The 25,619-nt window shown below is 35.2% G+C and overlaps 3 protein-coding genes and 1 long non-coding RNA gene across 4 annotated transcripts; all 4 read left to right on the top strand.

The window, feature by feature from the left end:
• The first annotated feature begins 995 nt into the window (after positions 1-995).
• LOC147493122 (uncharacterized) lies at positions 996-1,985 on the top strand. Its single transcript, XR_015199816.1, has 2 exons — positions 996-1,204; positions 1,304-1,985. It is a non-coding gene; the product is annotated as an uncharacterized LOC147493122 (long non-coding RNA).
• An 8,773-nt stretch (positions 1,986-10,758) lies between these two features.
• Positions 10,759-15,484, top strand: LOC147493121 (LisH and RanBPM domains containing protein). Its single transcript, XM_086569326.1, has 7 exons — positions 10,759-10,916; positions 10,999-11,140; positions 13,662-13,809; positions 13,894-13,969; positions 14,092-14,203; positions 14,341-14,432; positions 15,134-15,484. The coding sequence occupies exons 1-7, from the start codon at positions 10,866-10,868 to the stop codon at positions 15,173-15,175; spliced, it is 663 nt and encodes a 220-aa protein (XP_086425452.1). The 5' UTR covers positions 10,759-10,865; the 3' UTR covers positions 15,176-15,484.
• Positions 15,485-15,889: 405 nt separating this feature from the next.
• LOC147493120 (putative cysteine protease RD19B) lies at positions 15,890-19,048 on the top strand. The gene is made up of 4 exons (XM_086569325.1): positions 15,890-16,467; positions 16,546-16,665; positions 18,172-18,418; positions 18,556-19,048. The coding sequence occupies exons 1-4, from the start codon at positions 15,934-15,936 to the stop codon at positions 18,831-18,833; spliced, it is 1,179 nt and encodes a 392-aa protein (XP_086425451.1). The 5' UTR covers positions 15,890-15,933; the 3' UTR covers positions 18,834-19,048.
• A 1,219-nt stretch (positions 19,049-20,267) lies between these two features.
• On the top strand, positions 20,268-21,203 carry LOC147493119 (ubiquitin C-terminal hydrolase 12-like). Its single transcript, XM_086569202.1, has 3 exons — positions 20,268-20,433; positions 20,562-20,709; positions 20,811-21,203. Exons 1-3 carry the CDS (start codon positions 20,418-20,420, stop codon positions 20,962-20,964), a joined length of 318 nt encoding a protein of 105 aa, XP_086425328.1. The 5' UTR covers positions 20,268-20,417; the 3' UTR covers positions 20,965-21,203.
• Positions 21,204-25,619: the final 4,416 nt, after the last annotated feature.

The following is a 25,619-nucleotide window of genomic DNA, read 5'->3' as shown; positions in this document are numbered from 1 at the left end:
GAGTTATAGGTGATAGTAGAAATTGCATGTCAAGTGTCCAGAAATCCAAACATGGTTCTTCTGGTGTGACTTCTTTTGCCGTATATTCAAATGACTCTGAAAGGACTTGCTTATTGTCATAAGAAATGGGTCTTGCATATGTAATGTATATATATTATTTTTGTTATGGAATTTTTTGTTTTTGTTGTTGTATTTATGAGTTTGGGGTGTGATGGTTTTTGGTTTTTAGGGATATGAAGCCGAATAATTTGTTGATTGAAGTTAATAATTTTCACTAAGGTTAAAAATAGTTTTATGCGTAATATTTGTTCTCTGAGTGGTGATAATGAATAGTACAGAAAGTGCTTAGAAAAGAAATAGACAAATCCTAATAATAACAAGCCCATTTAACGAGTTGCCAACGCTTTCTAGGCCTATAATATCTCATAATCTACTATGAATAGGAGAAAAGCAGGCCATATATATCTTCTGTGAATTGGAACAATATCCCCTCTGCCCAGATATATAGAATTATTGTTGTTGGATCGATAATCGCGACGTTAATTAGTAAATATCGTTGTTTCTTCCTTATCGATCAATGTTTAAGTTTGGTTAAGGTAAGCTGGCATGTAAGTAAGAAGAGAGAGAAGTTTGGTGCATATATAAAGGTATAAATGTGACATTTGCTAGACGAAATCAAGAAGCACAAGTGCACACAACAAATATCTCCCTCCAACTTCAATCAAACCTGACTTTCTTGATTTCTTCCCTACCACTTTCATCACATTATTCGCTATAAGAACTACTATTTTTACTTCCATACATATCATTTGAGATTTCAAAATATATATGGCACATTACTGCACCATGCCATGGCTCTTTTTAACCCAATTCTTATTACTAATTTTTCACATCATAGCAAAAGTTCCAAAGAGTCATCATCTTCGGTGACTCTTCAGTTGATTCAGTAACAATAATCATCTTTTGACAAAGACTTAAGAGCGATTTCAGGCCATATGGACGTGATTTCACTGGAGGTAAAACCAACTGGACGATTTTCAAATGGCAAGGTCCTTGGTGATTTCATTTCCGAGGCCTTTGGGTGCAAGCCGATAGTACCAGCATACTTGGATATATCACATAATATTTCAGAATTCGCAACTGGTGTTAACTTCGCTTCTGCCAGAACTGGCTTGGTAGCCCCGATCGCAGGTTTACTCATTAAGTATGTTGTTTTGTTTTGTTTTGTTTTGCCTTTGAATGTTTTTTTGTAGGTGTGGTGTCTTTTAGGTCAATGTAACTGGGTATGGTGTTGGTGCAGTAGAGTTTGAGGCAGTCTGGTACATCAACCATCTCTAAGAAGTCGCACACATAGTTTGTCCTATTGATCACTGTAATCTGATGAAATGCAACGTTATCAGGAAAAAAAAAGCCAATAAATCATACGCCTATCGCTGTGGAAGCAATAAAAACAAGATAGCAAGAGAGATTCATCTCATTTTATGTACGAACATAATGTACTACAATGAAAATTCCTACCGTCCCACTCCGATTCTTATTATGTATGGCTGTGAAGTATTCTCCCCTCTCTTTGATCGCCAGTTTAAGAACTGCTGCATGTGATTCTACAATGAGAATAAGATTGTTGTCCTTGTGGCAGATTGCATTCTGAAAGTCTTCAAGAGAAAATGGTGACAGTTGCAGCAACTTGCTAAATGAGGAACATAAATCCCAAACCATTAAAAGGTCCCCCACACAATCCATTGGAACATTGAAATCCCTTGATGGAGTAGGGCGATCAGTGAGGACTGGATCATCAGCATCAGGTTGCACAAATTTTCAAAGATGGGATTGTACAATTTTTCAAAGATGGGATAACAATTGGGTATTTGATGGGTTCAGCTGGCTCATCTTCTACAAATTGAGAGATGATAGAACTTTAGTGAAAACGCCAACCATGAAATACTTTCTCTTATGAAATGTCAAACTGTCCTCGCCATTGCTACGGATTTCTTCATGACAAAGAACATATCAACTAAGAATGTACTACAATCCTACTTACCTAATCTATGCACAAAGGCATTTGTACACCAAAATTGAAGAGCTAGAGACATGAAATATAAAAACAACACTATTTTGATGAGTAGTGACGTTAACAAAAAAATCAGTAGTGACAATGTAACAAAAAAACTTCACCATTAGGAACAGTAGTGACGTTTGAGGCAGTCAACTTCACAAGTGGTGTTGTGCAGTCAGAGTTGTAACTAGACAATTCCGTTCTAAACACATGCCTAGAACTTAAATTTTTTTTATACCCCATTCTTATTTTTTGATGATTTATTCATTTTATCATTTATCTTTTTTATGAATTCGAAATTGACAAAAAAAAAAAGCTTATTATGAAATGCTAACTATCATTGTTTGTGTTGAATTGATCGGGGTCTAAATGTATGTGACAATGGAACCAAATCGAACAGTTTAGCGACACATTTAATTGACCTTTTCACCTATGAGTAAAGTAATAGGTAATCTAAATTTTCAGTAAAATAGGTGTTTGACATGTGTCAAATATGGCAGCTCTAAATGAGGCATTGATCATGAAGTCTAGCGGAAGGGGCTACAACACAATTGGGTGGAGAAGTACACAATTCTAGCTTTGCTCAAAGAATTATCCATGAACCCCGGATGTTCCAAAGAACAAAGCATCAACAGACTAACAAGCTTAACATGTTTCAATTGAAGCCGCATCAACAACAAATGTCACCTCACCCACGGGAACAACAAAGAGCAGAACAAACAACTTCGGTCACAAAGCATGAGTCGGAGCGATAGAATTATTGAAAGGGAGTATTTTTTTTTTGTAATACTCATAAAATGGTACCTTGGACACACCAATGGTCGCTCACCGCTTTTCATGCACCCACTTAACTGTCTCGAAGTTTAGCGGCACATTTAATTGACATTTTCACCTATGAGTAAACAAATAGGTAATCTAAATTTTCAGTAAAATAGGTGTTTGACGTGTGTCAAATATGGCAGCTCTAAATGAGGCATTGACTGCGGAAGTCTAGCGACTAAAGCTGGCTACAACACAATATCCCATAATAACATATGGTTTTGCAGTATTTTTCTAAGTCACTTCAAGTACATGATACATTGAAGCAATCCTTAGATTATTTCGGGCAATAGCAAAATTTAGTGTCTAAATATATGTAGTTATGAACATCATTTACAATGGAATTTCCCAATATGAAATCTATCCCGTGAATTAGAATGTATAAACCCTTCAAACAAAGTATACATATATTATAAGCAATGAATCATTAGCTATTAATATACATATATTATTTATTCAAATAGACTTTAGGCTTTTAAGTCATTAGCTATCTATATAGCAAGTCCGGCCATAGGCCGGGCCAAATGGCTAGTATTTAACAAAGAGTTGGACAATTATGGTACTTGTACTTATAGTGAAAATGTAAAACTATAACTAGGGCTTGGTTAGGGCTGAATTAGGGTCGGGCCTATGTTTCAAAACCTTAGCCCTAGCCCCGCCCTAGAAGGCCTTAGGGTCGGGTCGGTCAGGGTCAGGTGAGGGTCGTTAGGGCCAACTTCCCACCCCTAACTTCTACCGTATGTAGTATTTAGCTATTTTCGGATATTATCAAGTACGTGGCGTGGTATAGGCTATTCTTAAATACACTCTCCATTTCTAAGAGGGCACTCTCCAACCTGGAATTTGTTATTACATTTGTGTCCCAACTTAAAACCCATGTTTTCTAAGAGGGCACTCTCCATCAAAAATAGTGGTAACCTCCTATTGCCCTTAACTAACTAATTTGCACTGTGCAACTCTATACACTATCAAAATACACTCTCTTTCTCCAATTATCTACATCCAATTCATTCAATTTTCCTTGACTCAACTCAACTCAATTTTCCTTGACTCAACTCAACTCAATTTCCCTCTACTTCTCAACTCTCAATACCTCTATATTTTAACTCTAAAATGAAGTATGTATCATTATCCAACTCTCAAATGAACGATTTATCGTACTACAAATACCCACATCTCAATCTCGAATAAATTGAAGACTATATGATGTTAGAAGAATCAATTGAACATGAAAAATAAATAAATTGGAGATTAATATAATTGAAATTGCCTAATGGAATTGAAACTAAATGAATTATGATAGTTTGAATCTTAGATTTCAAAATAAATTTTGTGTAATCTTGATGTATGTGCTATTTTGATGAACGGTAACACATTGTTGTAAAATATTATAAACCACGGTAACGGGTTGCTGAAACATAACCATAAATTACAGTGTCGGGTTACCATTTACTAAGTAAAGATACAACAAATAGACACCAAAAATTCATAAACCATTCGGTATCTTGTTGTTGTGTTGTCAAATTTTAATATTTTAATATTTCATCTTCTATTTGATAATAATTTGATTAATAATTAGCATATTTTAACTTATTTGTAGTTGTTTTAGGTGATAACTTAGTAGAAAACATTTAGGTTATAATTTTTTATTTTCGAATTGGTAGCAATTGTACATGTCTCTAGGGTTTGAATAAATATAGTTCTAACTAGACTTTGAATCTAACATCTAAATTTTTACCAACAAATTAAAATTGAATTATATAATATAATTTAAACCCATTCTCCAATCTATAATAAAACGTTTAGATTATAATTTTTTATTTTGGAAAAGGTTTGAATTAGTACAGTTCTAACTACACTTTAAAACTTTACCTACATATTAAAATTGGATTAGACGATATAATTATTTAAATTAACCCGTTATGTTATCCAATCTATAATAAAACGTTTGGGTTGTAATTTTTTATTTTAGAATTAGTAGCAACTTTACTTATGTTTAGGATTTAAGGTTTGAAACAGTACAATTCTAACTAGGGGTGGCAATTGGTCGTACGTGTTGGGTCGGATTCGTGTTGTGTCATATCTGGGTCACGTGTTAGGAGAGCAAACCCAAATCACCCAATTATTAATCGTGTCGAGTTTGTTAAACCCAAACCCAAACCGCCTATATAATGGGTTACCCAACAGGTGACCCGCTAAGCCAACGGGTCAATTTCAAATCATTTTCGGATCGGATTCACAGACAACCTATATGCAAAATATTTAGTATTTCACGATTTTATTTATCAAAAAAATATATCAAAAAAAAAAAAAAAAATCTCAAGAATCATTCATAATTCAATTACATATCAATGAAAATTGAATAACGAAACATGTATTTATCGAATGAATCAATATGACAGCTAATCCTTCTCATTTTAGTCGTTTATTTTAAGTTGTTGGGATAGTGAGATTTTAAAAAATAATTCACTTGTCTTAAAACAGGTTATACATATCACGGGTTGATGACCCGACCCATTAGACCCGAAAACTAATCGGGTCTACCAACGGGTAACTCGGGTTAACATATGTGACCCCCCAACCCATTTATTTGACAGGTTAGGCGGGTCAACCCTTAAATGACCCGAAAGCCTTTTTTCCTAATCCAAACCCGCTAATTTCGTGTCGGGTTAGTAGGTCGTGTACAAAACTGTCACCCCTAGTTCTAACTAGACTTTATTTGAATCGATTTAACATCTAAATTTTTACCAACAAATTAAAGTTTGATTAAATGATATAATTTAAACCTATTTTCCATTCCATAATAAAACATTTTGGTTATTATTTATGATTTCAGAATTGATATGTAGCAACTGTACATATGTTTGTGGTTTAGCCAATACAGTTCTAACAATAATAGAACTATATTTCGAAAAAAAAAAAATCAATACAGTTCTAACTATATTTTGAATCTAGTATCTAACATCTAATACATTTGGAAGTTAATATTCATTATTTAATCTAACACCTATTTTATTATTATTTTTTCAATTTGTAATAGTATCAAAATTTGAGATTCCTCGATATTCCCAATTTAGAGTTTAGGGTTTAGGGTTTAAGGTTAGGCATCTCGATATTTTAATATTTCAATTATTTCGATATCTCAACATCTGAAATTGAGTTTTCATTTCGACCAATTATTTCAATATTTCAAAACAATTTTGATATTTCGACCAATTATTCAATAATTCAATACTATTTCAATATTTTGCCCAATTGTTTTTATGAAATTTCGAAATCAATTTATTCTCTTTTTAAGTTGATTTGAATTTCCCTCTCAAAATCAAACTCAAAACTCATTTTCAACTTTTTTGCTTCCCCCTCAAATTCAAACTGAAATTCAAACCCAAATTTTAGCCTTTTTTCTACTCTCTTTCTTTCCCCACCCTCAAATCTACTTCTCTTTAAACACTTCTTCTCCATTCCTAATATAGAAACTTACAAAAATTTAAAACTATAGGAGAAAACTCACCCAATCCACACACTTACAAGGATTTCTCTTCTCCACTTCAATTATTTTCTTTAAGTTGGGTATATGTCTAACTATTTCCTTTTTGTTGAATTTAAGTCTAATTTAAGCACATTGAAAGCTTACATTGGAATTGGAAGTGGAAGTTGACAACATATGTCATGGGTTTGGGACAAAAGTTGTTGTGAAAGGGAAGGGAAAAAAAAGGAATTGTAGAATGTAGAATGTTGTAATCTTCCCAATCTTATGTTAATTTCGGTAACTGGTTACTACTTTATAAATACAATTTTCAAGAATCGAACACCAAAAGTTTGAGTAATTTTCAGCAACTAGATACCATTTATTAAATTAGTAATTGGATACCGAAATTGAGTTTTCATTTCGGTAACTAGTTACCACTTTACAAATACAATTTTCAGCAACTGAACACCAACATTTTGAGCAAGTTTCAGCAACTATATACCATTTATCAAATTAGGATACCGAAATTAAGTTTTACAAATACAATTTTCAGCCACTAAACACCAAAATTTTGAGCAATTTTCAGCAACTATATACCATTTATCAATATTTCAATTTAGGGTTTAAGGTTTAGGGTTTAGGGTTAGACATCTCGATATTTCAATATTTCACCCAATTATTTTAACATAAATTTAATATTTCACCCAATTATTTCAATAAAAATTCAATATTTTGTCATATTGTTCTTAACTAATATACACTTTCAAAATGCACAACCTTAAAATACAACTACACACCATCAAAATACAAACCCTAAATACAACTACACTTTTCTCTTTCTCCAATCATCTACATCCATACTCTTAACTCAACTCAACTTTCCTCTACTTCTCAACTCTTAATATCTTCACCTCTTACCTCATCTCAAATGGAAGAGCCATCATTACCCAACTCTCATATGGATGATTCATCACAATATAACAACCCATATCTCAATGTTGAAGAAGGGCATAACAACAATGTAATTTTTTAAAATTTGTTTTTTGTTTTTGTCACGGTATCTTAGTACCGAAGTTTATAATTTGAATGTTGGCGGGAAATTTGTATGCAATTAAAAAAAAGGTAGGTGTAGGTGGGGCATTGAAGAAAGGCATTCAACAAACTCACGGTAATGAGATACCGTTTGTCAAAACCATTTTTGGTATCGCGTTGCTATATATTGTAGCATTATTCGGTATCGCGTTGCTATGTAACCGGTTACCGTTTTACAAATATAATTTTCAGCAACTGAACATCAAAAGTTTGAGCAATTTTCAGCAACTAGATACCATTTATCAAATTAGCAACTCGATACCGAAATTGAGTTTTAATTTCGGTAACTGGTTACCACTTCACTATTACAAGTTTCAGCAAATGAACACCAAAATTTTGAGCAATTTTTTCAAATTAGGGATGCCGAAATTGCGTTTTAGTAACTGGTTACCGTTTTACAAATACAATTTTCAGCAACTGAACACCAAAATTTTGAGAAATTTTCAGCATCTAGATACCATTTATCAAATTAGCAATTGGATACTGAAATTGAGTTTTAATTTCGGTAACTGGTTACCACTTTACTATTACAATTTTCAGCAATTGAACACCAAAATTTTGAGCAATTTTCTCAAATTAGGGAGACCGAAATTGCGTTTTAGTAACTGGTTACCGTTTTACAAATACAATTTTCAGCAACTGAACACCAAAATTTTGAGCAATTTTCAGCATCTAGATACCATTTATCAAATTAGCAATTGGATACCGAAATTGAGTTTTAATTTTGGTAACTGGTTACCACTTTACTATTACAAATTTTAGTTGGGGATACCGAAATTGAGTTTTAGTAACCGGTTACCGTTTAACAAATACAATTTTCAATAAGAGCTTTTGTGAGCTTAAGGGCTACTGGTGCCTTTTTCGTTACATGTAGTTTTCTTTCTCTGATGTGAGGTTCTCACATCGCATCCTCTTCATGTGTTGTGGATGGACTAAATTTCCTACAAGCATGCAAGACCAACAAACTTTTTTTTTTCGGTAATCAATCGGTCGTTCATCATTAAAGTGAAAATATCGGAACAATAGCAAACACTGGACCATACAAGGATGGAACTCCCCATTAAAAGAAGTTGACTAGTTTACATTCAGACGCAAAAGCTTTATAAGAAAAGTCTTATACTTGGTACTCTATCGAGCATGTTGCAAGTCCAATTCTTCCTCATCGACTTTGAGTTGTTCCCGAAAGTACCACTTCTTTGTTCACCGCAATATTTCCAAAAATGCTACTACTATCTCATCCTAAGCAATTGTGCTTCAAAATGGCTTTGTACTCAAATCTTTCTGTACACAGCTTCAAGATGGTTCCTTAATGTCCTTTGCAAACCGCAGCTGCTTGTTCCCTTCTTGGGTCCCTATCATAGACACCACCAAAGATAATTTTAAACCAACAAACATTAACATGTAACACCAACTTCACTTTTCTTTTCTTCTGTAGGTAACTTTAGGTAACTTGAATTTAGTTGATCAAAGAACAGTACAACATGCGGTTCACAGACTGGAAACGAGACCCAAATGCTAATTGCTCCAATAGAAAAATACTAGGGAAATCAAGACAATCCACAAATAGCACTAAAATATCAATTCTATAAAATAACACTAAAAATTAGCAGCATGGTAAAAAACTATTCATATGACTTCAAAAGTGAGAACCACATTTCCACACATTGAGATTAACATAAGCATTCTTATGCAAAATCGTAATTTAGCAGGACCAAATACAAAATTTAGCTCACACTATTAGTGGACTAAAAAGAAATGTACATACCTTGACAGAGTTCCCTTTTCCTCGGCAAATAACTTCCCTGAAACGAAATGAAACAAGTGAGCGATCAAACACCCAAAAAGAAAGAATTGCAAAAAAAAAAAGTACTCTTTGTTTCAAGACTTCTTACAACAAAGTTAAAAATAATTTCACTGGTGAAGGTAATGGTGGTAATGGTAATGGTAATGGCAGTGGTAGTGGTGTTGGCGATGGTAGTGGCAGTGATTGAACTGGTATGATTGCATGAAGTTCGTCTTTTTGCAACCTCATACAGTAGTTGCAGGTTACAATCTTCTACAGTTTAGTTAAAGAGAGGTTGTGATGATATCATCTACGTCGATCTGGTTAGGTACCTGAGCTGTTAATCGCACTCAAGGAAGTTGTTACGCATTAGTCTTAAGAGCCTTGTTTCTTTGTTCATATATATACTCTTTTACTTTACCAAACTTGTGGTCTAATAGCACTCAAGGAAGTTAAAACTATCTCCAAGTACCAAAGAATGATATACTCATATACTTGAAGTAACTCGAACTTCACAATAAGTAATAACTACCTACAAACAACTCATATCCAGACAAAGGTTTTTTATTTTATTATTTAAAAAGGGTTATTTCTTAGGATGGGCAAGTAGTAGACTAAAATTGAATGAATTGAATAAGGGTGCAAAGATTCGCTAACACTTGCTCAAAGAAACTTAAAGAACACAAAATGGGATTTATCCGAGAAAAAGAACTCAAGCGACGTAACACAACAGCTGAATAATTGAACTGACAACAACAACAACAACACTTAAACACTTATTACCACTTAATTAGCAACTTTTAAACCTAATAAGAAAAAAATCAATGACAACAACAACAACACATGCATGAAGGCATAAAACGAAGTCGTTTATTACGTCTTTACACAAACATAATCCAAACAACCAAAATGTAATATATACTTCTACTTTAAATAATAGTGATCATCACTCATCAACACAATGCAAATGACAACAAAACTTCCAATAATATTCATAACTAAAAAATAAGTCTTTTTCATTAACAAATCAACACCAGCAGCTTAAAATTTCAACTACACTGATTCAATTGTCTTCAACATGCTAAATTAAAGTATTCTAACGTGATTCTAAACTAACCATACACTTAAAACTTCAAATTAAATAGAAAATTTTCAATACCCACTTGTCTAAATACGAATCAAAATATAGAATCAACATCAGATCTACAAAAAACACATTTTTTTAACAATTCAATAAGTTTAATTTCATTTCGAAAATCATATACGCTATATCTATGATTTTGGTACAACATAGTAAGACAACAACTCTACCATTGTATCCAATGACTAGCAATGTTTGCGAGAGTTACGACTTTTTTTTTTTTTTTTTTTTTTTTATAGATGAGTTACGACTGTTGGTAACCGAGGAAAGAAGTCACCCAGTTACAAGGAGCGTGCCCCTCTAATTTTCTATTGAACCCGATGTATTTTCTTTTAACCAGAACCGGTTCCGGGTCGGAGAGTGCCCTCTTAGGAACCGGGGCGTGCATTTAACAGGACCCTATATATATTGTTTATATTTTTTGGGTAGGACTCGTGCGGACGTACGTGTGTTTTCAGAAAAACAGAAAAAAAAAGAGACTTGTATCAATTTTGAGGTAGCGGCGATGATGATGGACATAGACACAGATCCTCCTCCTCGCCAGTTCGACCAAGTTGTAAGTTTTATTTTCCTTATGTATGTGGTCAATTAGAGATTAATCATGCTTTTCTTAAATTGATGATGGGTTGTTTTGACAGGCAATCAATGACAATGATGTTCGGAATATTGTTTTATCATACCTTGTACATAACTGTTTTAAAGAGACTGCTGAGTCTTTCATTGCTTGTACTGGGATGAAGCAGCCTGCTGATTTCCCCGTCGGCATCGACAAAAGAAAACGTATGTGCAATAATCTTGTCTTATATTTTATGATTTTTTTTTTTTTTTTTGTATATATTGTTATGCGTTACTTCCATTGGAAAAAAAGCTGTCTTGGAGTTATGTGTTCCATAAGACCAGCGAAAAAGGTTTGACGAGTGAAGTGTAATGGTACACTTGATTAAAATAGGGTAGCTACGGTGAGGCGAGATGAGAGGCAATAGGGGCAATGCCATTGATGAGTAACTGCAACTATTTTAACTAAAATTGCCGCCTTTGACAACATAGGGCTAAGGTATCCAAGGAGATCCTAGAAAAGGGAGAGTTAATTAGCTGGCTTTTTCTGGGATAGATTAGATAGCTTATCCTGTAGTGAAGGGGGATTTAGCTAAATATTGGAAGTTGAAAGGTAGGTTTGAAATTTTCGGTGACCCTGACATCTTATAATTCAAACTTTTGAATGAAGAAAATAGAATGTATGTCTTTGAGCTTCTCCTCTTTTTATTATTGGAGGAATTTTTAGAGTAGGGAAGTGTAAAAACAAAGAAATCAGATGAAATATTTTCCTTTTGTGGGTAAATATTACGGGTATCTAAGGATATGTGGACGGAGGACCAGGCCTATATAACAAGTCTAATAGAGAAACATATATGTAGGGATGAAGAAACTGCAATAAAGATTACGAGATTTTTCAAGGGTCTGTCTTAGAGGTAACCACTGCTATTTGCATTCCCAGAAATATGGAAATATAGGTGAACTAGAATTTGACGTGACTAGGTGTATAACACTCATGAAATCCTCAATTTCTTACAACTTGCAATTCCTTTAAGCACTCTGGGTTCTAAATTACTAAATTACTGAACGAAGCAAATCTGGGTTTTAATTAAACCAAAGATCGATATAATGACGAGATTAAAACAGGTTGGAAGTCCAAAAGGAAGAAGAGTAATGGAGGTTATGATAGAGGCCATGAAGCTGTGAGACTTGGTGCTTCTGAGAAGCATATTAACTATATAAGTCAATGGAGGGCCTGAAATTCGTTGGCTATCCCCTAGTGCCATTCCACCAAATGCTACCAGATTTCCATCCAACGTGCAAAACAAAGAAGAGAAAGGGAAATGGTCCGGTGAGGGACAGATATCCTTTTGGGCACTTTGGTTTTAATTGGGAGTCCTTACAGGAGTTGACCTTGTCAGTGTTGTATTGTGTTTGTTCTTTTGGACAGATATGCTTTTGGGCACAACATGGATGAGATAGAGGATTCTGAGTCTGATAATGAAATAAGTTTACTAATAATTAAGTCTGATTAAGCTGAAGAAGATTGTGGTGATGTTATTTGTTGGAATGAACTCACACTGATACAGAAGTAAAAAAACTAGATGAAAAAGAAGAGGTAGATTCTACTGTAGCCATGGTAAAACAGGGTATTGACCACGCCAAAGCCAAATTGCCAAAAGAACTAAGAATGTAAAGATCCTGATTCTTATGTCAGGAAAACTTGGTATAAGAATCTTGGGTGTATGGCTGTGTGCCTGTCTAGCTTGCTGAAGTTTATACCGTACTGTAGAGAAAATCACTTGAGCAAAAATCATTTAGAGCTTGTGAAGATGTTGATGAGTACTTGGGGAAATGGAATTCAAGCTGGTAGCTCAAAGAAGCACAAAGCCAAGGGTAGAAGATAGATTATGGCTTTAGAGGATTGGCAAGAGAATGGTGCTTTGTTAAAAACAAACAAACAAGATAGATAAAGGTGTCTAGTGGCCTACTGGTCAAGACTCAACACTTGGGAGGTTGTGCCCAAGGCTTGGGTTCGATTCCCACCTTCACAGGGAAATATGGGATTTAAGGGGGAATAGGGAATAAAAGTTCTAACTGTCTAAAAAAAGAGAATGGTACTTTGTCAATTGACCGAAAAAGCATATGCATGTTAGTAGGACATGTCGTGATCTAATTTTATTAATCTTAATCAGTGTTCCAAAAAATGCACCAAAGCCTCGAGGCGTTCTGCCTCTGTGAGGCTTGAGGCGAGCTTCAGAGTTGCTTGAGGCTTAAGCCTCAATAAAAAAGAAAAAAGAAAAATAAGAGAGAATGAAGAGAAATGGGATTTGGTGATGGAAGTTTGTGATTTTTTTTTATAGAATGAGGTGTTTTGATGCTTAAGAGTTAAGACATGACCTAAGAGTGAGTTTTAATCTTAAAGAAGGTATGAGGGGTTAAGTAGTCAAACAAATTGGAAAAAGTAAAATAATAATAACAATATTAACATGTAAGGCTTAAGCCTCAAGGCACTAAACCCATAAAAGGCTTAAGGTGTGCCTTGAGGCTTAAGTCTCTGTGTTTCCTTAAACCTTGATCTTAATAAATTATATACCTGCTTGCATTTTTGCTAATAAAAAATTCTCATTGTATCAGTTTACTGGTCCTTGATGTTTTTTGAGGAAAGAGTGCTTTCATGACGTCATCAATCCATTTGTACTTTTGATACAGTGGACCTGTTTGATTAGCTCATGGTGTTTATTATGTTTTTCTTCTTTCATCCCAGCAATTTTCCATTTTGCATTGGAGGGAAATGCACTGAAAGCTATAGAACTGACGGAGCAGCTGGCACATAACTTGCTGGAGGAAAATAAGGACTTGCATTTTGATCTCTTGGGCCTTCATTTTGTTGAGCTTGTCTGCTCTAGGAAATGGTAGGTGATCAGCAAAGTTAGTATTTACGTACCAGCATGAAATCTGCTATATCCTTTTGCTTGACAGTTTTATTTACATGGCAGCACTGAAGCTCTAGAATTTGCTCAGAACAAGTTGACACCGTTTGGGAAAGTGCACAAATACGTAGAGAAGTTGGAGGTATTTTTGTCCAATATCTCTTTTAATTGCTACCATGGACTTCTAAAATTATTGGTTGAGTGAGCGATTGATGTGGAAATTACGGTCCATATAACTTAAATGCAACTCTGCTATCACTACAGGATTTTATGGCCTTGCTTGCTTATGAGGAGCCAGAAAAGTCCCCAATGTTTCATTTGCTCACCCAAGAGTATCGTCAACATGTTGCAGATAGTTTGAATCGAGCCATCCTTGGTGCGTCTCTTTACTGTCCAACTTTTCTTGATTTCTCACTTTTCTTTGTTGAGATAAATTATGTTTCATTTACTGTCAAATCCCACTTTTTTGTACAACATGTTAACTCCTTTCTCGTGGTTCATAATCGATGTCAGCCCATGCCAACCAACCTAGTTATTCAGCAATGGAGAGGTTGATACAACAAGCAACTCTAGTTAGACAATGTTTACATCAAGATTTTGGCAAGGTAACTTATTTTTTTTGTCCTTAGAAGATAGGTTCTATTGCATTAATTCTAGTTGTCTGCTTGATTATCATAACTTGCAGATAATTTCTTCTTCATGTTCCTGGTTGAAGTGCTATATTCATGGTCCAAAATGTCCGTACGGAGCGACATATTGAATTCCCCAAAGCGATAGATATTGCCAATATTAGAAAATATTAGCTACTAGATCTGATGTCGGACAGAAGTAGTATTGGCTGCTATATAGTGGAAATTGTGTTGCTTCAAAAACCGATATATCAGAAAAATTGGCTAATTAATATGTTGTCAGATAGGGATAATGTTTGGCTGATATGTTTTTCTTAATGTTGGCTAATTAATATTTTTTTCACACATATTGTTTTTCTTTTTCAAATATATTTTGGGGAGTGGCTGTATTTTAGTACGCTCTTTTAAGTGACTTATTTCTGGTTTTAATTTCCCTATGCTACAAAAATCTCTGTAACTGTAACTGAGCATATCTTTTGTGCAAAACATAAATAGTATACTTTGGAAGGTTTTACCAAGTATGAATTATCCCACTGTAAAGATACTTGAGTATAATTTTCAGGTCTACCCATTTCGTCCTGGAGTCGTCTAAGAAATGCTGAAATGAATCTTTCCTGAACACACACCCTACTAGGTGTAGAATGCATTTCTTACCCTTTCAACTTGTGTATTGGCAGGATGGGGCTCCATTTTGTTTGAAGGCTTTTCTCAAGAGTTGAGTTATCTTATCTGCCAATGTAGTGGTTGTGATATATTTCTCTATGTGAGATGAGATGGAGCTATATGGTTATGCTCTAAATCCTGGCCGTGGCTAGAAACAGCTTTGTCAAAGCATGCAGGTGTGTAAAGTAAGCTGGCGGTCAAATATATATATAGATATATATTTATCTTAATTGGAGTCAAAGGGTATTCTTAGTTACAGTTATGTGAATTAGTCCAATTTTACTTGTATTATCGTATATAAGGATACTGGTGTATTCCTCGATTGGATATTGCAAGTGGTAGCTTGAAGCTTATTCCCTTTTCTATATCTGGTTTTGGTCTGTCACAATTGTTTTGGTACCAAAAGGATTGTGTGATTTACACATAATGCAAGGATATTGGACTTTATTAAATTACTTGGGGACAGTATTCTCTGAATCTTGTAAAGTCAGCATAAACCTGGAATTGAAGTGGCAAAGAACTCCAAGCAGAGTGACAGAGTCAATATTCGTGAAAATCAGCTATTTTTTGTAAACTTGTAATAACATTAAACAGAAGCGCAAAAATCTAATGTTGTAGTTCCAGTTCCACCCACCAAGTTTCTTTTGAAGCAGCTCTATAATCGGTTCCCACTCTTTTTGGAAGCTGCTTGACAGTTGACACCACATCCCAACAATTCCCAACACAAACTTTCAGATATATTCGCTTGCTTGAACTCCAGGCCTTGTTCCAATTATTTGTTTCTCACACGTTAGTACGAATCACAAACACCCACATGTCCCAATCCCATTCCAACACTCTTTCTTTCTCCTTAAAAAAAACAAAAAAACCCCCCCACTCTCATCACCCAATAATGGACTCATCCTCAACTTGTCTCTTCCACCTCTCTCTCCTCCTCCTTTTTTCCTTCATCTCCACAACACCAACCAACGATGATGATCAACTGATCCGTCAAGTAGTATCCAATACTCCCGAAGATAATGATCTAACCTCCCACCACCATTTCACCAACTTTCTCCAAAAGTACGGAAAGTCATATAAAGACGCTGATGAACACGCGTATAGATTCTCCGTCTTCACGTCAAATTTACGCCGTGCTAAACGCCACCAAAAACTTGATCCATCTGCTATACATGGTGTAACTCAGTTTTCTGATTTGACTCCTAATGAGTTTAAGATTAAACATCTTGGACTAAGAAAAAAAGTTACACTATCTAATGCTAATCAGGCTCCTATTTTGCCTACTAATGATTTACCCGAAGATTTTGATTGGAGGGATCATGGGGCAGTAACTGGTGTTAAAAATCAGGTTGACTTTATGAGTTATATATTATGTCTGCTTTTATTTATTTATTTGAGTTGAGTTTTGATGGTTTTGGTATGACAGGGGTCATGTGGATCGTGTTGGTCTTTTAGTACTACTGGTGCTTTGGAAGGAGCTAATTTTCTTGCTACTGGGAAACTTGTTAGTCTTAGTGAGCAGCAGCTTGTTGATTGTGATCATGAGGTATTCTGCATTCATGTTTTTAGTTTTAGTTCTGAATTGCTAGCTTGACTTTTTGACTTTTTGACTATTTTGTTGGTAAGTGCTTTTATTTGATTGAAAACTTTTCTTTTGCTTCACTATGTATGTTAGCTTTTTATTTGGTTAATATTTATCGACAAGGCTGTGTTGATATTTATTTGTCATCTTTTTATGTAATTTTTTGCTAAGTGAGCTTGGGATTATATCAATAAAGAAATAAAAGACATGTATAGAGATTAGATTAGAAAGTAAAATAGGAAAAATAAATAAAAGAAGAAAACCTGTCATCTGTTAATGATTATTTGTTTCTTCCTTTGTACTTACTAATTTGTCTTTTTTATGATATTTAACTCCTTTTTCTGTGTTGCTTTTCTTACCAAACAACCCTCCCACAAATGGTTAGCAGAGTATGTTTCTCATTTCTTGTTGGAATTTCTTATAAGTTGACTGACAGATTAAGCAAGAGATTGCAGGGGAGGCTTTCATATATGTAATTGTCATAAGTATTGGGCTTTGAGTTAGGGTGTGGTCTTCCTTGTCATAATCCCATTCTTAGTAACTAGTAACTACTATGGAGGAAATATTATGTGAACTCTTGTAGATTGGTAGTGGCAGAAAAAATTTATCTAATCTCCGTTATATTTCATTATGAGTTTGGTCAATTTAACTATAGTCAAGTTTTCTGTTAATACTTTTACCAGCAAATTTGCTTTTATACCAAGTGCTCAGTTTGGTCATGGTAACATTACTTCACCAGCCATATTTTGTAATTGTTGTCTGCATTGGACAAATACATGAAATTTACACCTAGACTTCTAATGCGCACCCAATAGAACAATTGATGTCTTGATGTCCAAACAAATATTTGCTCGGAAATGAAGCACAAAAATCCCGATTAAACACTTGACTTCATTGGACTTACTCTCTGCTAAGTTCTCTACTAGTAACTGTGCATGATTACTTATTCCGTCGACATAGTTTCTGTTGCCATTTTTCAAGCATAGTTTTGATAAAATTAAAATTTCGTCAAGGCATATGTTTTGAATTTAAGATCATTTGTGTAAATAATTCTTGAATACAACAGTTATAGCCTTTATAGGGTTGTGGCTGTGCTTACAAAGTGTAGATCAGACGATGAAAATTATATTGCATAAACACAGAATGACATAGACGGAAGTAAAGATGGGGTTCTTCCAGAATAAATTGCTGGAAAAGATGATGCCTGTTGATAAATCAAATCACATCCATCTGTCCATTGTGTCTAACTCAGTATGAAGACTGTTTAACTGTTTTGAACTTGGAGAATGTCTTAGACTGTACCTAGAGTTATGGCTGTTACATTTTAACTTCTGTGCTTTGCCTCCTACATACTGCTGTCAGATTGTTGTTAACTTTCTGTCAGATTGGCCATTTCTACAGCAGCAACACAGATTTATAATGCCTAATACTGAAGGAATTAATTTAATTTAACTATTTGTTTTCTTGTAGTGTGATCCAGATGAACCACGATCCTGTGATTCAGGATGCAATGGTGGGCTAATGACGACTGCTTATGAATACGCACTCAAAGCTGGTGGACTTGAGCCAGAGGCGGACTACCCTTACAGTGGGACTGACCGCGGTACCTGCAAATTTGACAAATCCAAGATTGCTGCATCTGTAGCAAACTTCAGCGTCGTCTCCCTAGATGAAGAACAGATTGCCGCAAATCTTGTGAAACATGGTCCTCTTTCGGGTATGTTCTTATAACTTATGGTCACTTTTTTCATTGCTATTAACTGTTAACACGGAATGGGTTTTCTTGTAAAAGATTGCCATTAAGGGGTGACCATTATAAACCATATTAACCTTGTTGCTTTGTCACGACTGCAGTGGGCATCAATGCAGTCTTCATGCAGACATATATTGGGGGAGTTTCATGCCCTTACATATGCGGAAAACATCTGGATCATGGAGTGCTGCTTGTGGGGTATGGCTCTGCAGCTTATTCGCCCATCCGATTGAAGGACAAACCATATTGGATCATAAAGAATTCGTGGGGAGAAAATTGGGGGGAGAAGGGTTATTACAAGATCTGCAGGGGACGCAACGTCTGCGGTGTTGACTCCATGGTCTCAACTGTAACTGCTATCCACACCAAGCCTCAGTAAATTACGACTCATCAATCAGGATTTGAAGACGCAATAGGCGTTGTTGTGTACATAAGTGCAATACATATCTGGCAACCCATCTACCAAAAACTCTTAAAATAACCTTGGGCTGGAACATGTTCTTATTATTGCCCTATAGAATGTGGATAGAGTTGTACGTAGATATATTTGTTGTTCCCTGTTACCTTGAAAATTGAAATGCCCTCTTCAGTGTCCAGGTGGTGCCGTCCATTCAAACAATTATCTTTATATATATATAATAGCAGTCCCTTTTCCTTCTCTCTGAGGGTGTCCACGTAGGCAAATTTTAAGTACCCTTTTTACTCACGAGAAATCAGGATGGATTGAGAAAAAACTGGAGAAAAAACTGGCCGAACCACTTAAAAAGTAAAGTGGAGAAAAAAACTGCGATAGATGTCTCCCAATAAATTCCTCTACTCATAAATACGAATAAAATTTTCGCCGAGAACAAAACACTAAACCCCAACAAAACAATTTCCTCTATTCTTCACAAAAAAACGCACCCCTACTTTTCTATCGTTTCTCCACTTTCCTTGGAGGGCTTGATGATCCAATTATAAAGGGTTTTCTTTGGTTTTGAATGATCGGTTGAAAAAAAAAATTGAAGAGCTCTCAATGAGACGAAGAAGGAACTCTCATTGATGATGAAGGTAAGAACGCTTTGATATCTTCAAAAAGAATAATAAATTTTTAGCATTGCAAAAATGTTGAAGTTGCAATGGAGATGTGGTTTGTATAGTTAACTTTAATCTAGACCAACAATACTAGGTCTAGATTAAAGTTTGCTAATCTAGGGTTTTCCAGTATAGTAGAGTAGATATATATGTGTTGTATATAATATAATTTACCACTTATTTTTTGTTCATGGCTATGCTACAAGTATAAAACCATCTGGGGCTCTGGGCATCTGGCAATGTAAAGTCAAAACCTAAAAAAGGGAAAGCAAAAGCGCAGAAGAGTAAAACGGCTATAACAAATGGACGACCCAAACGTTTGGCCAGAAGAGTGAAGTATATGCCAATGCAGAGGAAAAAAATTAGTGGAGCAAAGAAACGCAAAACAGGGGTAAATCCAAAATCAACGATGTAATAAGTCTAAGAAGGGAATGTGTTGGTCTAAGGGCGAAAGGACACATGTCTATTACTCTTATTGGCTTAAATGGTCTTAGGTTTACTAGATCTCCAAATGATGGGTGTGCGAAGGCAATTTAGAGAAACGAAACTTCTTCCATCCAATCGAGCATGCGTTCTAATATCATTTTACCCAAATGCTGCCTTTGCTCTGAAGCAAGTTCTGAGTCCACACTAATCTATGTCAATTGTGAGAGTTGCCAAGGTAAGCGGTTATACTTGCTTAGTATAACTTATTTCAGTTTAGGATAAGATATAGCATGTCTATGTTTAATAAATTGAATCTTACTCTTCATGTAGAACACAACACCAATTTAGTGCAAAACATCCTGATTGGGGATTTTGGAATTTTATTCCTCTTAGTGAGCTAAGGGACCCTGACAGAGAGTTTCTTCTTGATGATACTTCAATTCTCGAGGTGGAGGTTAAGGTCATGAAGTTTTTTGATGGTACGTTTTTGTTGATTCATATTAAACTTTGATTCGAAGCTAAATATTTTCTCATAGATCGAAGAGTTTAGACACTGAGAAGGGTTTTCAGGTTTTGATTTGCTGTCTTTTTCTTGATTGATGGATAGTGCAAGCTGCAACAACTGCTAGCACTGTGGTCATTCGGCACACTATTGATCTTCCATTGTCAAGATTCACATGGATTGTTAGAAACTTTTCTCAGTTGAATAATAGAAAGTATTATTCTAACATCTTTCTAGCTGGCGGTTTTAAATGGTATGTTATTTTCTCTCCCTCTATTTAATATCTTTAGGCCGCTGGAAATATATGTTATAATCAGTTCTTTTCGTTCTCTGATCAGTGCGTGTTTTTGTTAGGAGAGTGCTGATTTTTCCAAAGGGGAACAATGTAGATCATTTGTCTACGTACCTAGATGTACAAGATTCGTCTAATTTGCCTGATGGTTGGAGTAAATATTCTGAGTTCAGTTTGTCAGTGGTTGATCAAGTGCACAACTATTGTTCGTATTAAATTAACTATTTCGTTTGGTTTGAGTTCGTATTAAACTAACTATTGTTTGTTTTCTAGAAAATTGCCAGTTTCATAGAGTCATAGGTATTTCTTTCATCGAATATAGATGTGCTCATCTTCATTGGCTTCTTCATGGATCTATCCCGAAGTACCACCTTATTTACCACAAAGCCCTGGTGTACTTTTCTTTCTTTAGACTGTTTATTTTTTTTCCTGAAGTTTGAGTTATTGGGTTTTGGTTTTTGGGGTTTTCTTGAATTGGGTGTGGATATGAGATCCTCTCTCCTCCTTTCTGTCTTATATTGGCTTCCACAATTCAAGTAGTGCATCTAAGATCCTCTTCGTGAAACGGGTTGTTCGATAGACTCTCGCAAACTTTTGTTGTAAGGGTTCCACTTCGGTATGAACGTAACCGTCTTTGTTCCCGGAACCTTTTCCTACACTATTTTTGAAGCCTATGCCTCAATATCATGAGGTGTTCTTTCAAACTGTTCTTCCCCTCAAATGAACCCGATACATGGATACTAATGGGCATGTGGTCGATTTGGATGTCGATAAGTTCTCGCTCCAACTTTTCATTTCGAGCATTGCTTCTCATTTTAATGATATTATATATTATTGTTCGCTTCAATCAAGATAGATTATAATTCTCTTTAAAATGGAATTTTGTGGACCCGACCATTTAAATTGGTAGGCGGCCAACTATATATGATCTGCTCATTGTTTTAAGTTTGTGCTACACACTAAGATTGATGGCCCGGTATGTTCGATCATTAGAGATAATACAAAAGGCCCTTCTAATCATTCTAGGATTGGCTATGTCTCATTTTGGTTCAGATTAGAAATTATTCATTTTCATCTATATAGTTGATGTTTCTTCCTCGATTTGCTTTACCAACTTTGATTACATATGTTTTATTTGATAACTTTGTATAATTTGTTTTACTTGGTTGAGCAAATTTGAGATTTGATTTGTCTTTCCTAATTTATAGTTTTCTTGGTTGAATACTTACTTGGATATGGGAATAAAAATCTAGAGCATATTATGGGAATCACGTGATAGGTGACAATTTATACTAATGGTGATGATCAAGCAATGGGAAAATTTCAAGCATCTAAGGTGATGTTGTTATTTTACAACCTGTATGATAAAGTACATCAAACCTTTTGATGTATCTAAAATAAGATCATATTTTACTTTATTGTTAGCTGTATTTGATTGATATTAACTTTTATTTTTGGGTTTACCTTTTGCGGTTTGAAACCGGAGTTAAATCGCGTGTGTCAAGCTTCTTGAACAACACGTGAGCGGTTCGGTTCCGAATGGTGTATTTTGGTGATTCTTGGGTATGGCAGTACTTTGTTTATCCTTGGTTACATACCTTGGGATTTTCATATCGCATTTAAGACATTTTTTAACTATTAGATGCAAATTTTTTTTTTTGGTTAACCAAATTCCTCGGCCAATGGTTTAAAGGTGTGATTGAACAAATTAAACACGTGAACAACACACGATGATTTTGCAGTCACACGTTTTCACTGATAAGCTAACAAGGTGGTTGCTGCCTTCACATCTACTTGCATGAGCTAGCTAGGACATCTGTTTGACCAATGAAGGACATCTGCAATTCCAGGTAAATTTTTGACTATCTTCTTTCTTTTTTTGTTTCACTGTAAGTTGGGTTTATGCTAATATTTTTCGTGAACATGGAAACTGATATGCAAATGTTCTTTTACTTTTGGCGGGCGGACCCTCCGGATCCCTCAAAGATACGCTGAGAAGATATCATTGGGGTGACCGTACTTCTATTGCCTTGCTCTTATCGGGACGGGAGTTCATCGAGTGGGATACTATGTGAACAATGATTATGATGATGAACGGTTGAGAGAAGAACCTCCCCGGAAGGTGTTGATTGATAGGATCCAGAGAAACATATTGGTGACAAGCCCGAGTGACAAAGTTCCCTATCAATTTCCATCCCGAAACCAATGAGAACGGGAGGGGAGCAGGCCCCTTCACCGATCGACCCTGCAGAAAATATTGAGAGTGGAGAGCATCCTCCATCACGACCATGCTTCGATGAGGCATAGCATTGATCTTCCAAAGTTTTGATTAGAGGAATTGAATGCCATCGAAACCGGTCATTCGGATTAGGAGGCATTATGGGAATCTACTGCATAAGTGGGCTTGCCTTTTATACACTCATGTAGTTTCTATGATTGGACAAAGCATAGTTTTTGGTGTTTCTACCTGTAATAACATTTTATTATGGGGTTGTGCAAGGATGTAAGACTTCGGATATTAGTTAAATACGAGATCTTTTTGTAGCATGTATAAGTGTCACCGTTCCAATGTGAAACTAGAGATCTAAAGCAGAACCCGTTTCTAATCGCAAAAACATTGCAACATTGCATGGCAATGTCGAAGATGTTAAAACAGTTTAGTACTTTAGTTATGTGTCGATGGCGTTTGTTAGCTTGACTTTACGTTCATAATATTTAATTTCTTGCACTTGAGTTCTATTGAATTTAAAGCAGGGTAGCCTGTCAATTTGAATATTATGCCTGTGGGTATAACTTTGGGTGTTAATATTCTTTTACTGAAATATCTGAAATCTAAATACTACTACAACCCGTCTCCACTGCCAGTTCACCACTGTCATGCAGCAGCACACTTTTTTGAATGAAACCAATACCTCAATTATGGTTCTACCGTACTTGGAAAGAGGTAAATGATGCATGGAAAGTGGTGCTCTTCAACTGATTCTTTGCTAAATCTTCATTAGCATGATACAAGGAAGATAAAGAGAAAAATCAACAAAAGCATATCATCGCCAGTCAGTAGTGCAAGTGGAATTTGAGAAGAGCGGGCTTTCTTTATATATATATAATAGCAGTCCCTAAAGCTGCCCATGGTAATCCCCCGACATTCATAATTTCTGCAATTGATTCTAGAAGAGTTTCATATATCCGAGGATCTTGAGCTCCCCCAAAGCATGCTTCAAGATGTCCAAGAATCTTTGTTCTTTAGTTTTCTCTAATGCTTCGTCATCTCCAAATAAGCCATTTAAAATGGGGACCTCGAGGAAGCAACGATCAGTGTGCAAAATGCTTCTCTTATATTTTTCTTTTTTATGGCAACAACATAACTTCAATACATTGAATCCATTGCTTCCTTGATTTGAGTAAGATATCTTGAGTTCCATGCATAAGCACCCTAGGCGGGGTTTCCACCGCGAGGATTCAAGTTTGATGAAGGAATCGCCATTTATATATTAGCGACAAAAAGACGAGAAGAAGGATTTGAAAATAAAGAAAAGGAAATCCTCACAATTAATACCGAGGTTTAACGTTTCTTATTTATGAAAGTTTGTCACTATTGAGTCATTCTTTAATTTTTAGTTTAAATTTATAATATTAGCTTAAATTTCATATATGATTTACAACTATGTTTAGTGATAATCTCTTCATGTTTATATGCACTAATTTTATTTCTTATCACTGTACATTTCATAATTCTAGCAAATGACCTTTTAGAGATATTGGTCCATTCACCAATCTCACTATTTGCTTAATATTATAGAATATGGATGCTAGAGTTGCAGGAATACTTTCAGATGATCAGCGATGACAAATTTTGAGTGGACATAAAATTTCAATCAAAGGATTTTAAGCACTTTCCTAGATTAACTTTCTAGACTATATTGTGATGTACAAGTATCATGGCAATTAAGGGTTCGCAGTTGTGGTGAATGCGCAAGAGGTTTGTTATGACTCAAAACATTTGCTTTTCCGATCCGACTACTTCAAGTTATATTTTGTTCGTTATTGAAAAAAATAAAAGTTATTTGTCACCTTTGGAGTAGGTAGTCGTATCATAGCTTTGTTTTGTTTGGTGACCTTCCAAAAGAAGTGAGTAAATGTAATCATTTTTTTAGCCAAGATTTTGTGTACAAATGACTTTTAAGAGCTATCCCCAGTCATCAAACCACAGGGAAAAGAATGACAAATATCTCTAAACAGATAAATTGCTATAGCTATGTATATTACAGACAAAAAAAAACTTGCCTTGCCACTTGCCAGTATGACACAATCTGCCACATTTTGCTGAGATATGATATGGTGGTGAGTAAATATATGGATCGAGCAGTTGAAAGCCTGAAACGCAAGGTATATGACATATACTATATACACTATTTTGAATTATATATTGTACAAGAATTGATCATGAATACATGCATTTTAGTATTACTGCAGACTAGGTTCACCACAAAATCTGAACTTAAGCCAATTTTTTCATCAGTTGGGCAATACATACATGATAAACTTCGAGGGCTATTACCTCATTTCAAACATTAGGCAGATACCAAATGCAAGAAATTTAACCTCGAAATGAACCATTTTTCTCATAATAGTTACTTAAAAGGCTTAATGACCTCCACTCAAAAGTGAATTAAGTTCCTCCTAACTGTCCAAACTATCTTTACTGCCATTTCTGCCGCTACATTTAAGCTTTTTCTACATTCCTAGCTCTAAACCTCCTAACTGTTGTTCCAGTACTTTGTCTTCACTATTCGGCTATTCCATACTATGCTCCCAAAGACCAGCCCATCCAGTTCCCATTGTAATGGAAGCGTCAAACCTGATAAGAAGGA

Source organism: Coptis chinensis, chromosome 6 (genome assembly GCF_015680905.1).
Source record: "Coptis chinensis isolate HL-2020 chromosome 6, ASM1568090v1, whole genome shotgun sequence".
In the NCBI taxonomy this organism is placed as follows: domain Eukaryota; kingdom Viridiplantae; phylum Streptophyta; class Magnoliopsida; order Ranunculales; family Ranunculaceae; genus Coptis; species Coptis chinensis.
Note: the sequence above shows the minus strand (reverse complement) of the source record. Positions and strands in the feature narration are given on the sequence as shown.

Coding starts and splice junctions, on each gene's coding strand:
- LOC147493120 (XM_086569325.1), top strand. CDS start 15,934: ATGTCCCAATCCCATTCCAACACTCTTTCTTTCTCCTTAAAAAAAACA. Junction 16,468..16,545: donor TAACTGGTGTTAAAAATCAG/GTTGACTTTATG, acceptor TTGGTATGACAG/GGGTCATGTGGATCGTGTTG. Junction 16,666..18,171: donor TTGTTGATTGTGATCATGAG/GTATTCTGCATT, acceptor GTTTTCTTGTAG/TGTGATCCAGATGAACCACG.
- LOC147493121 (XM_086569326.1), top strand. CDS start 10,866: ATGATGATGGACATAGACACAGATCCTCCTCCTCGCCAGTTCGACCAA. Junction 13,810..13,893: donor CTTGTCTGCTCTAGGAAATG/GTAGGTGATCAG, acceptor TTTACATGGCAG/CACTGAAGCTCTAGAATTTG. Junction 14,204..14,340: donor TTTGAATCGAGCCATCCTTG/GTGCGTCTCTTT, acceptor AATCGATGTCAG/CCCATGCCAACCAACCTAGT.
- LOC147493119 (XM_086569202.1), top strand. Junction 20,710..20,810: donor CTAGCTGGCGGTTTTAAATG/GTATGTTATTTT, acceptor TGTTTTTGTTAG/GAGAGTGCTGATTTTTCCAA.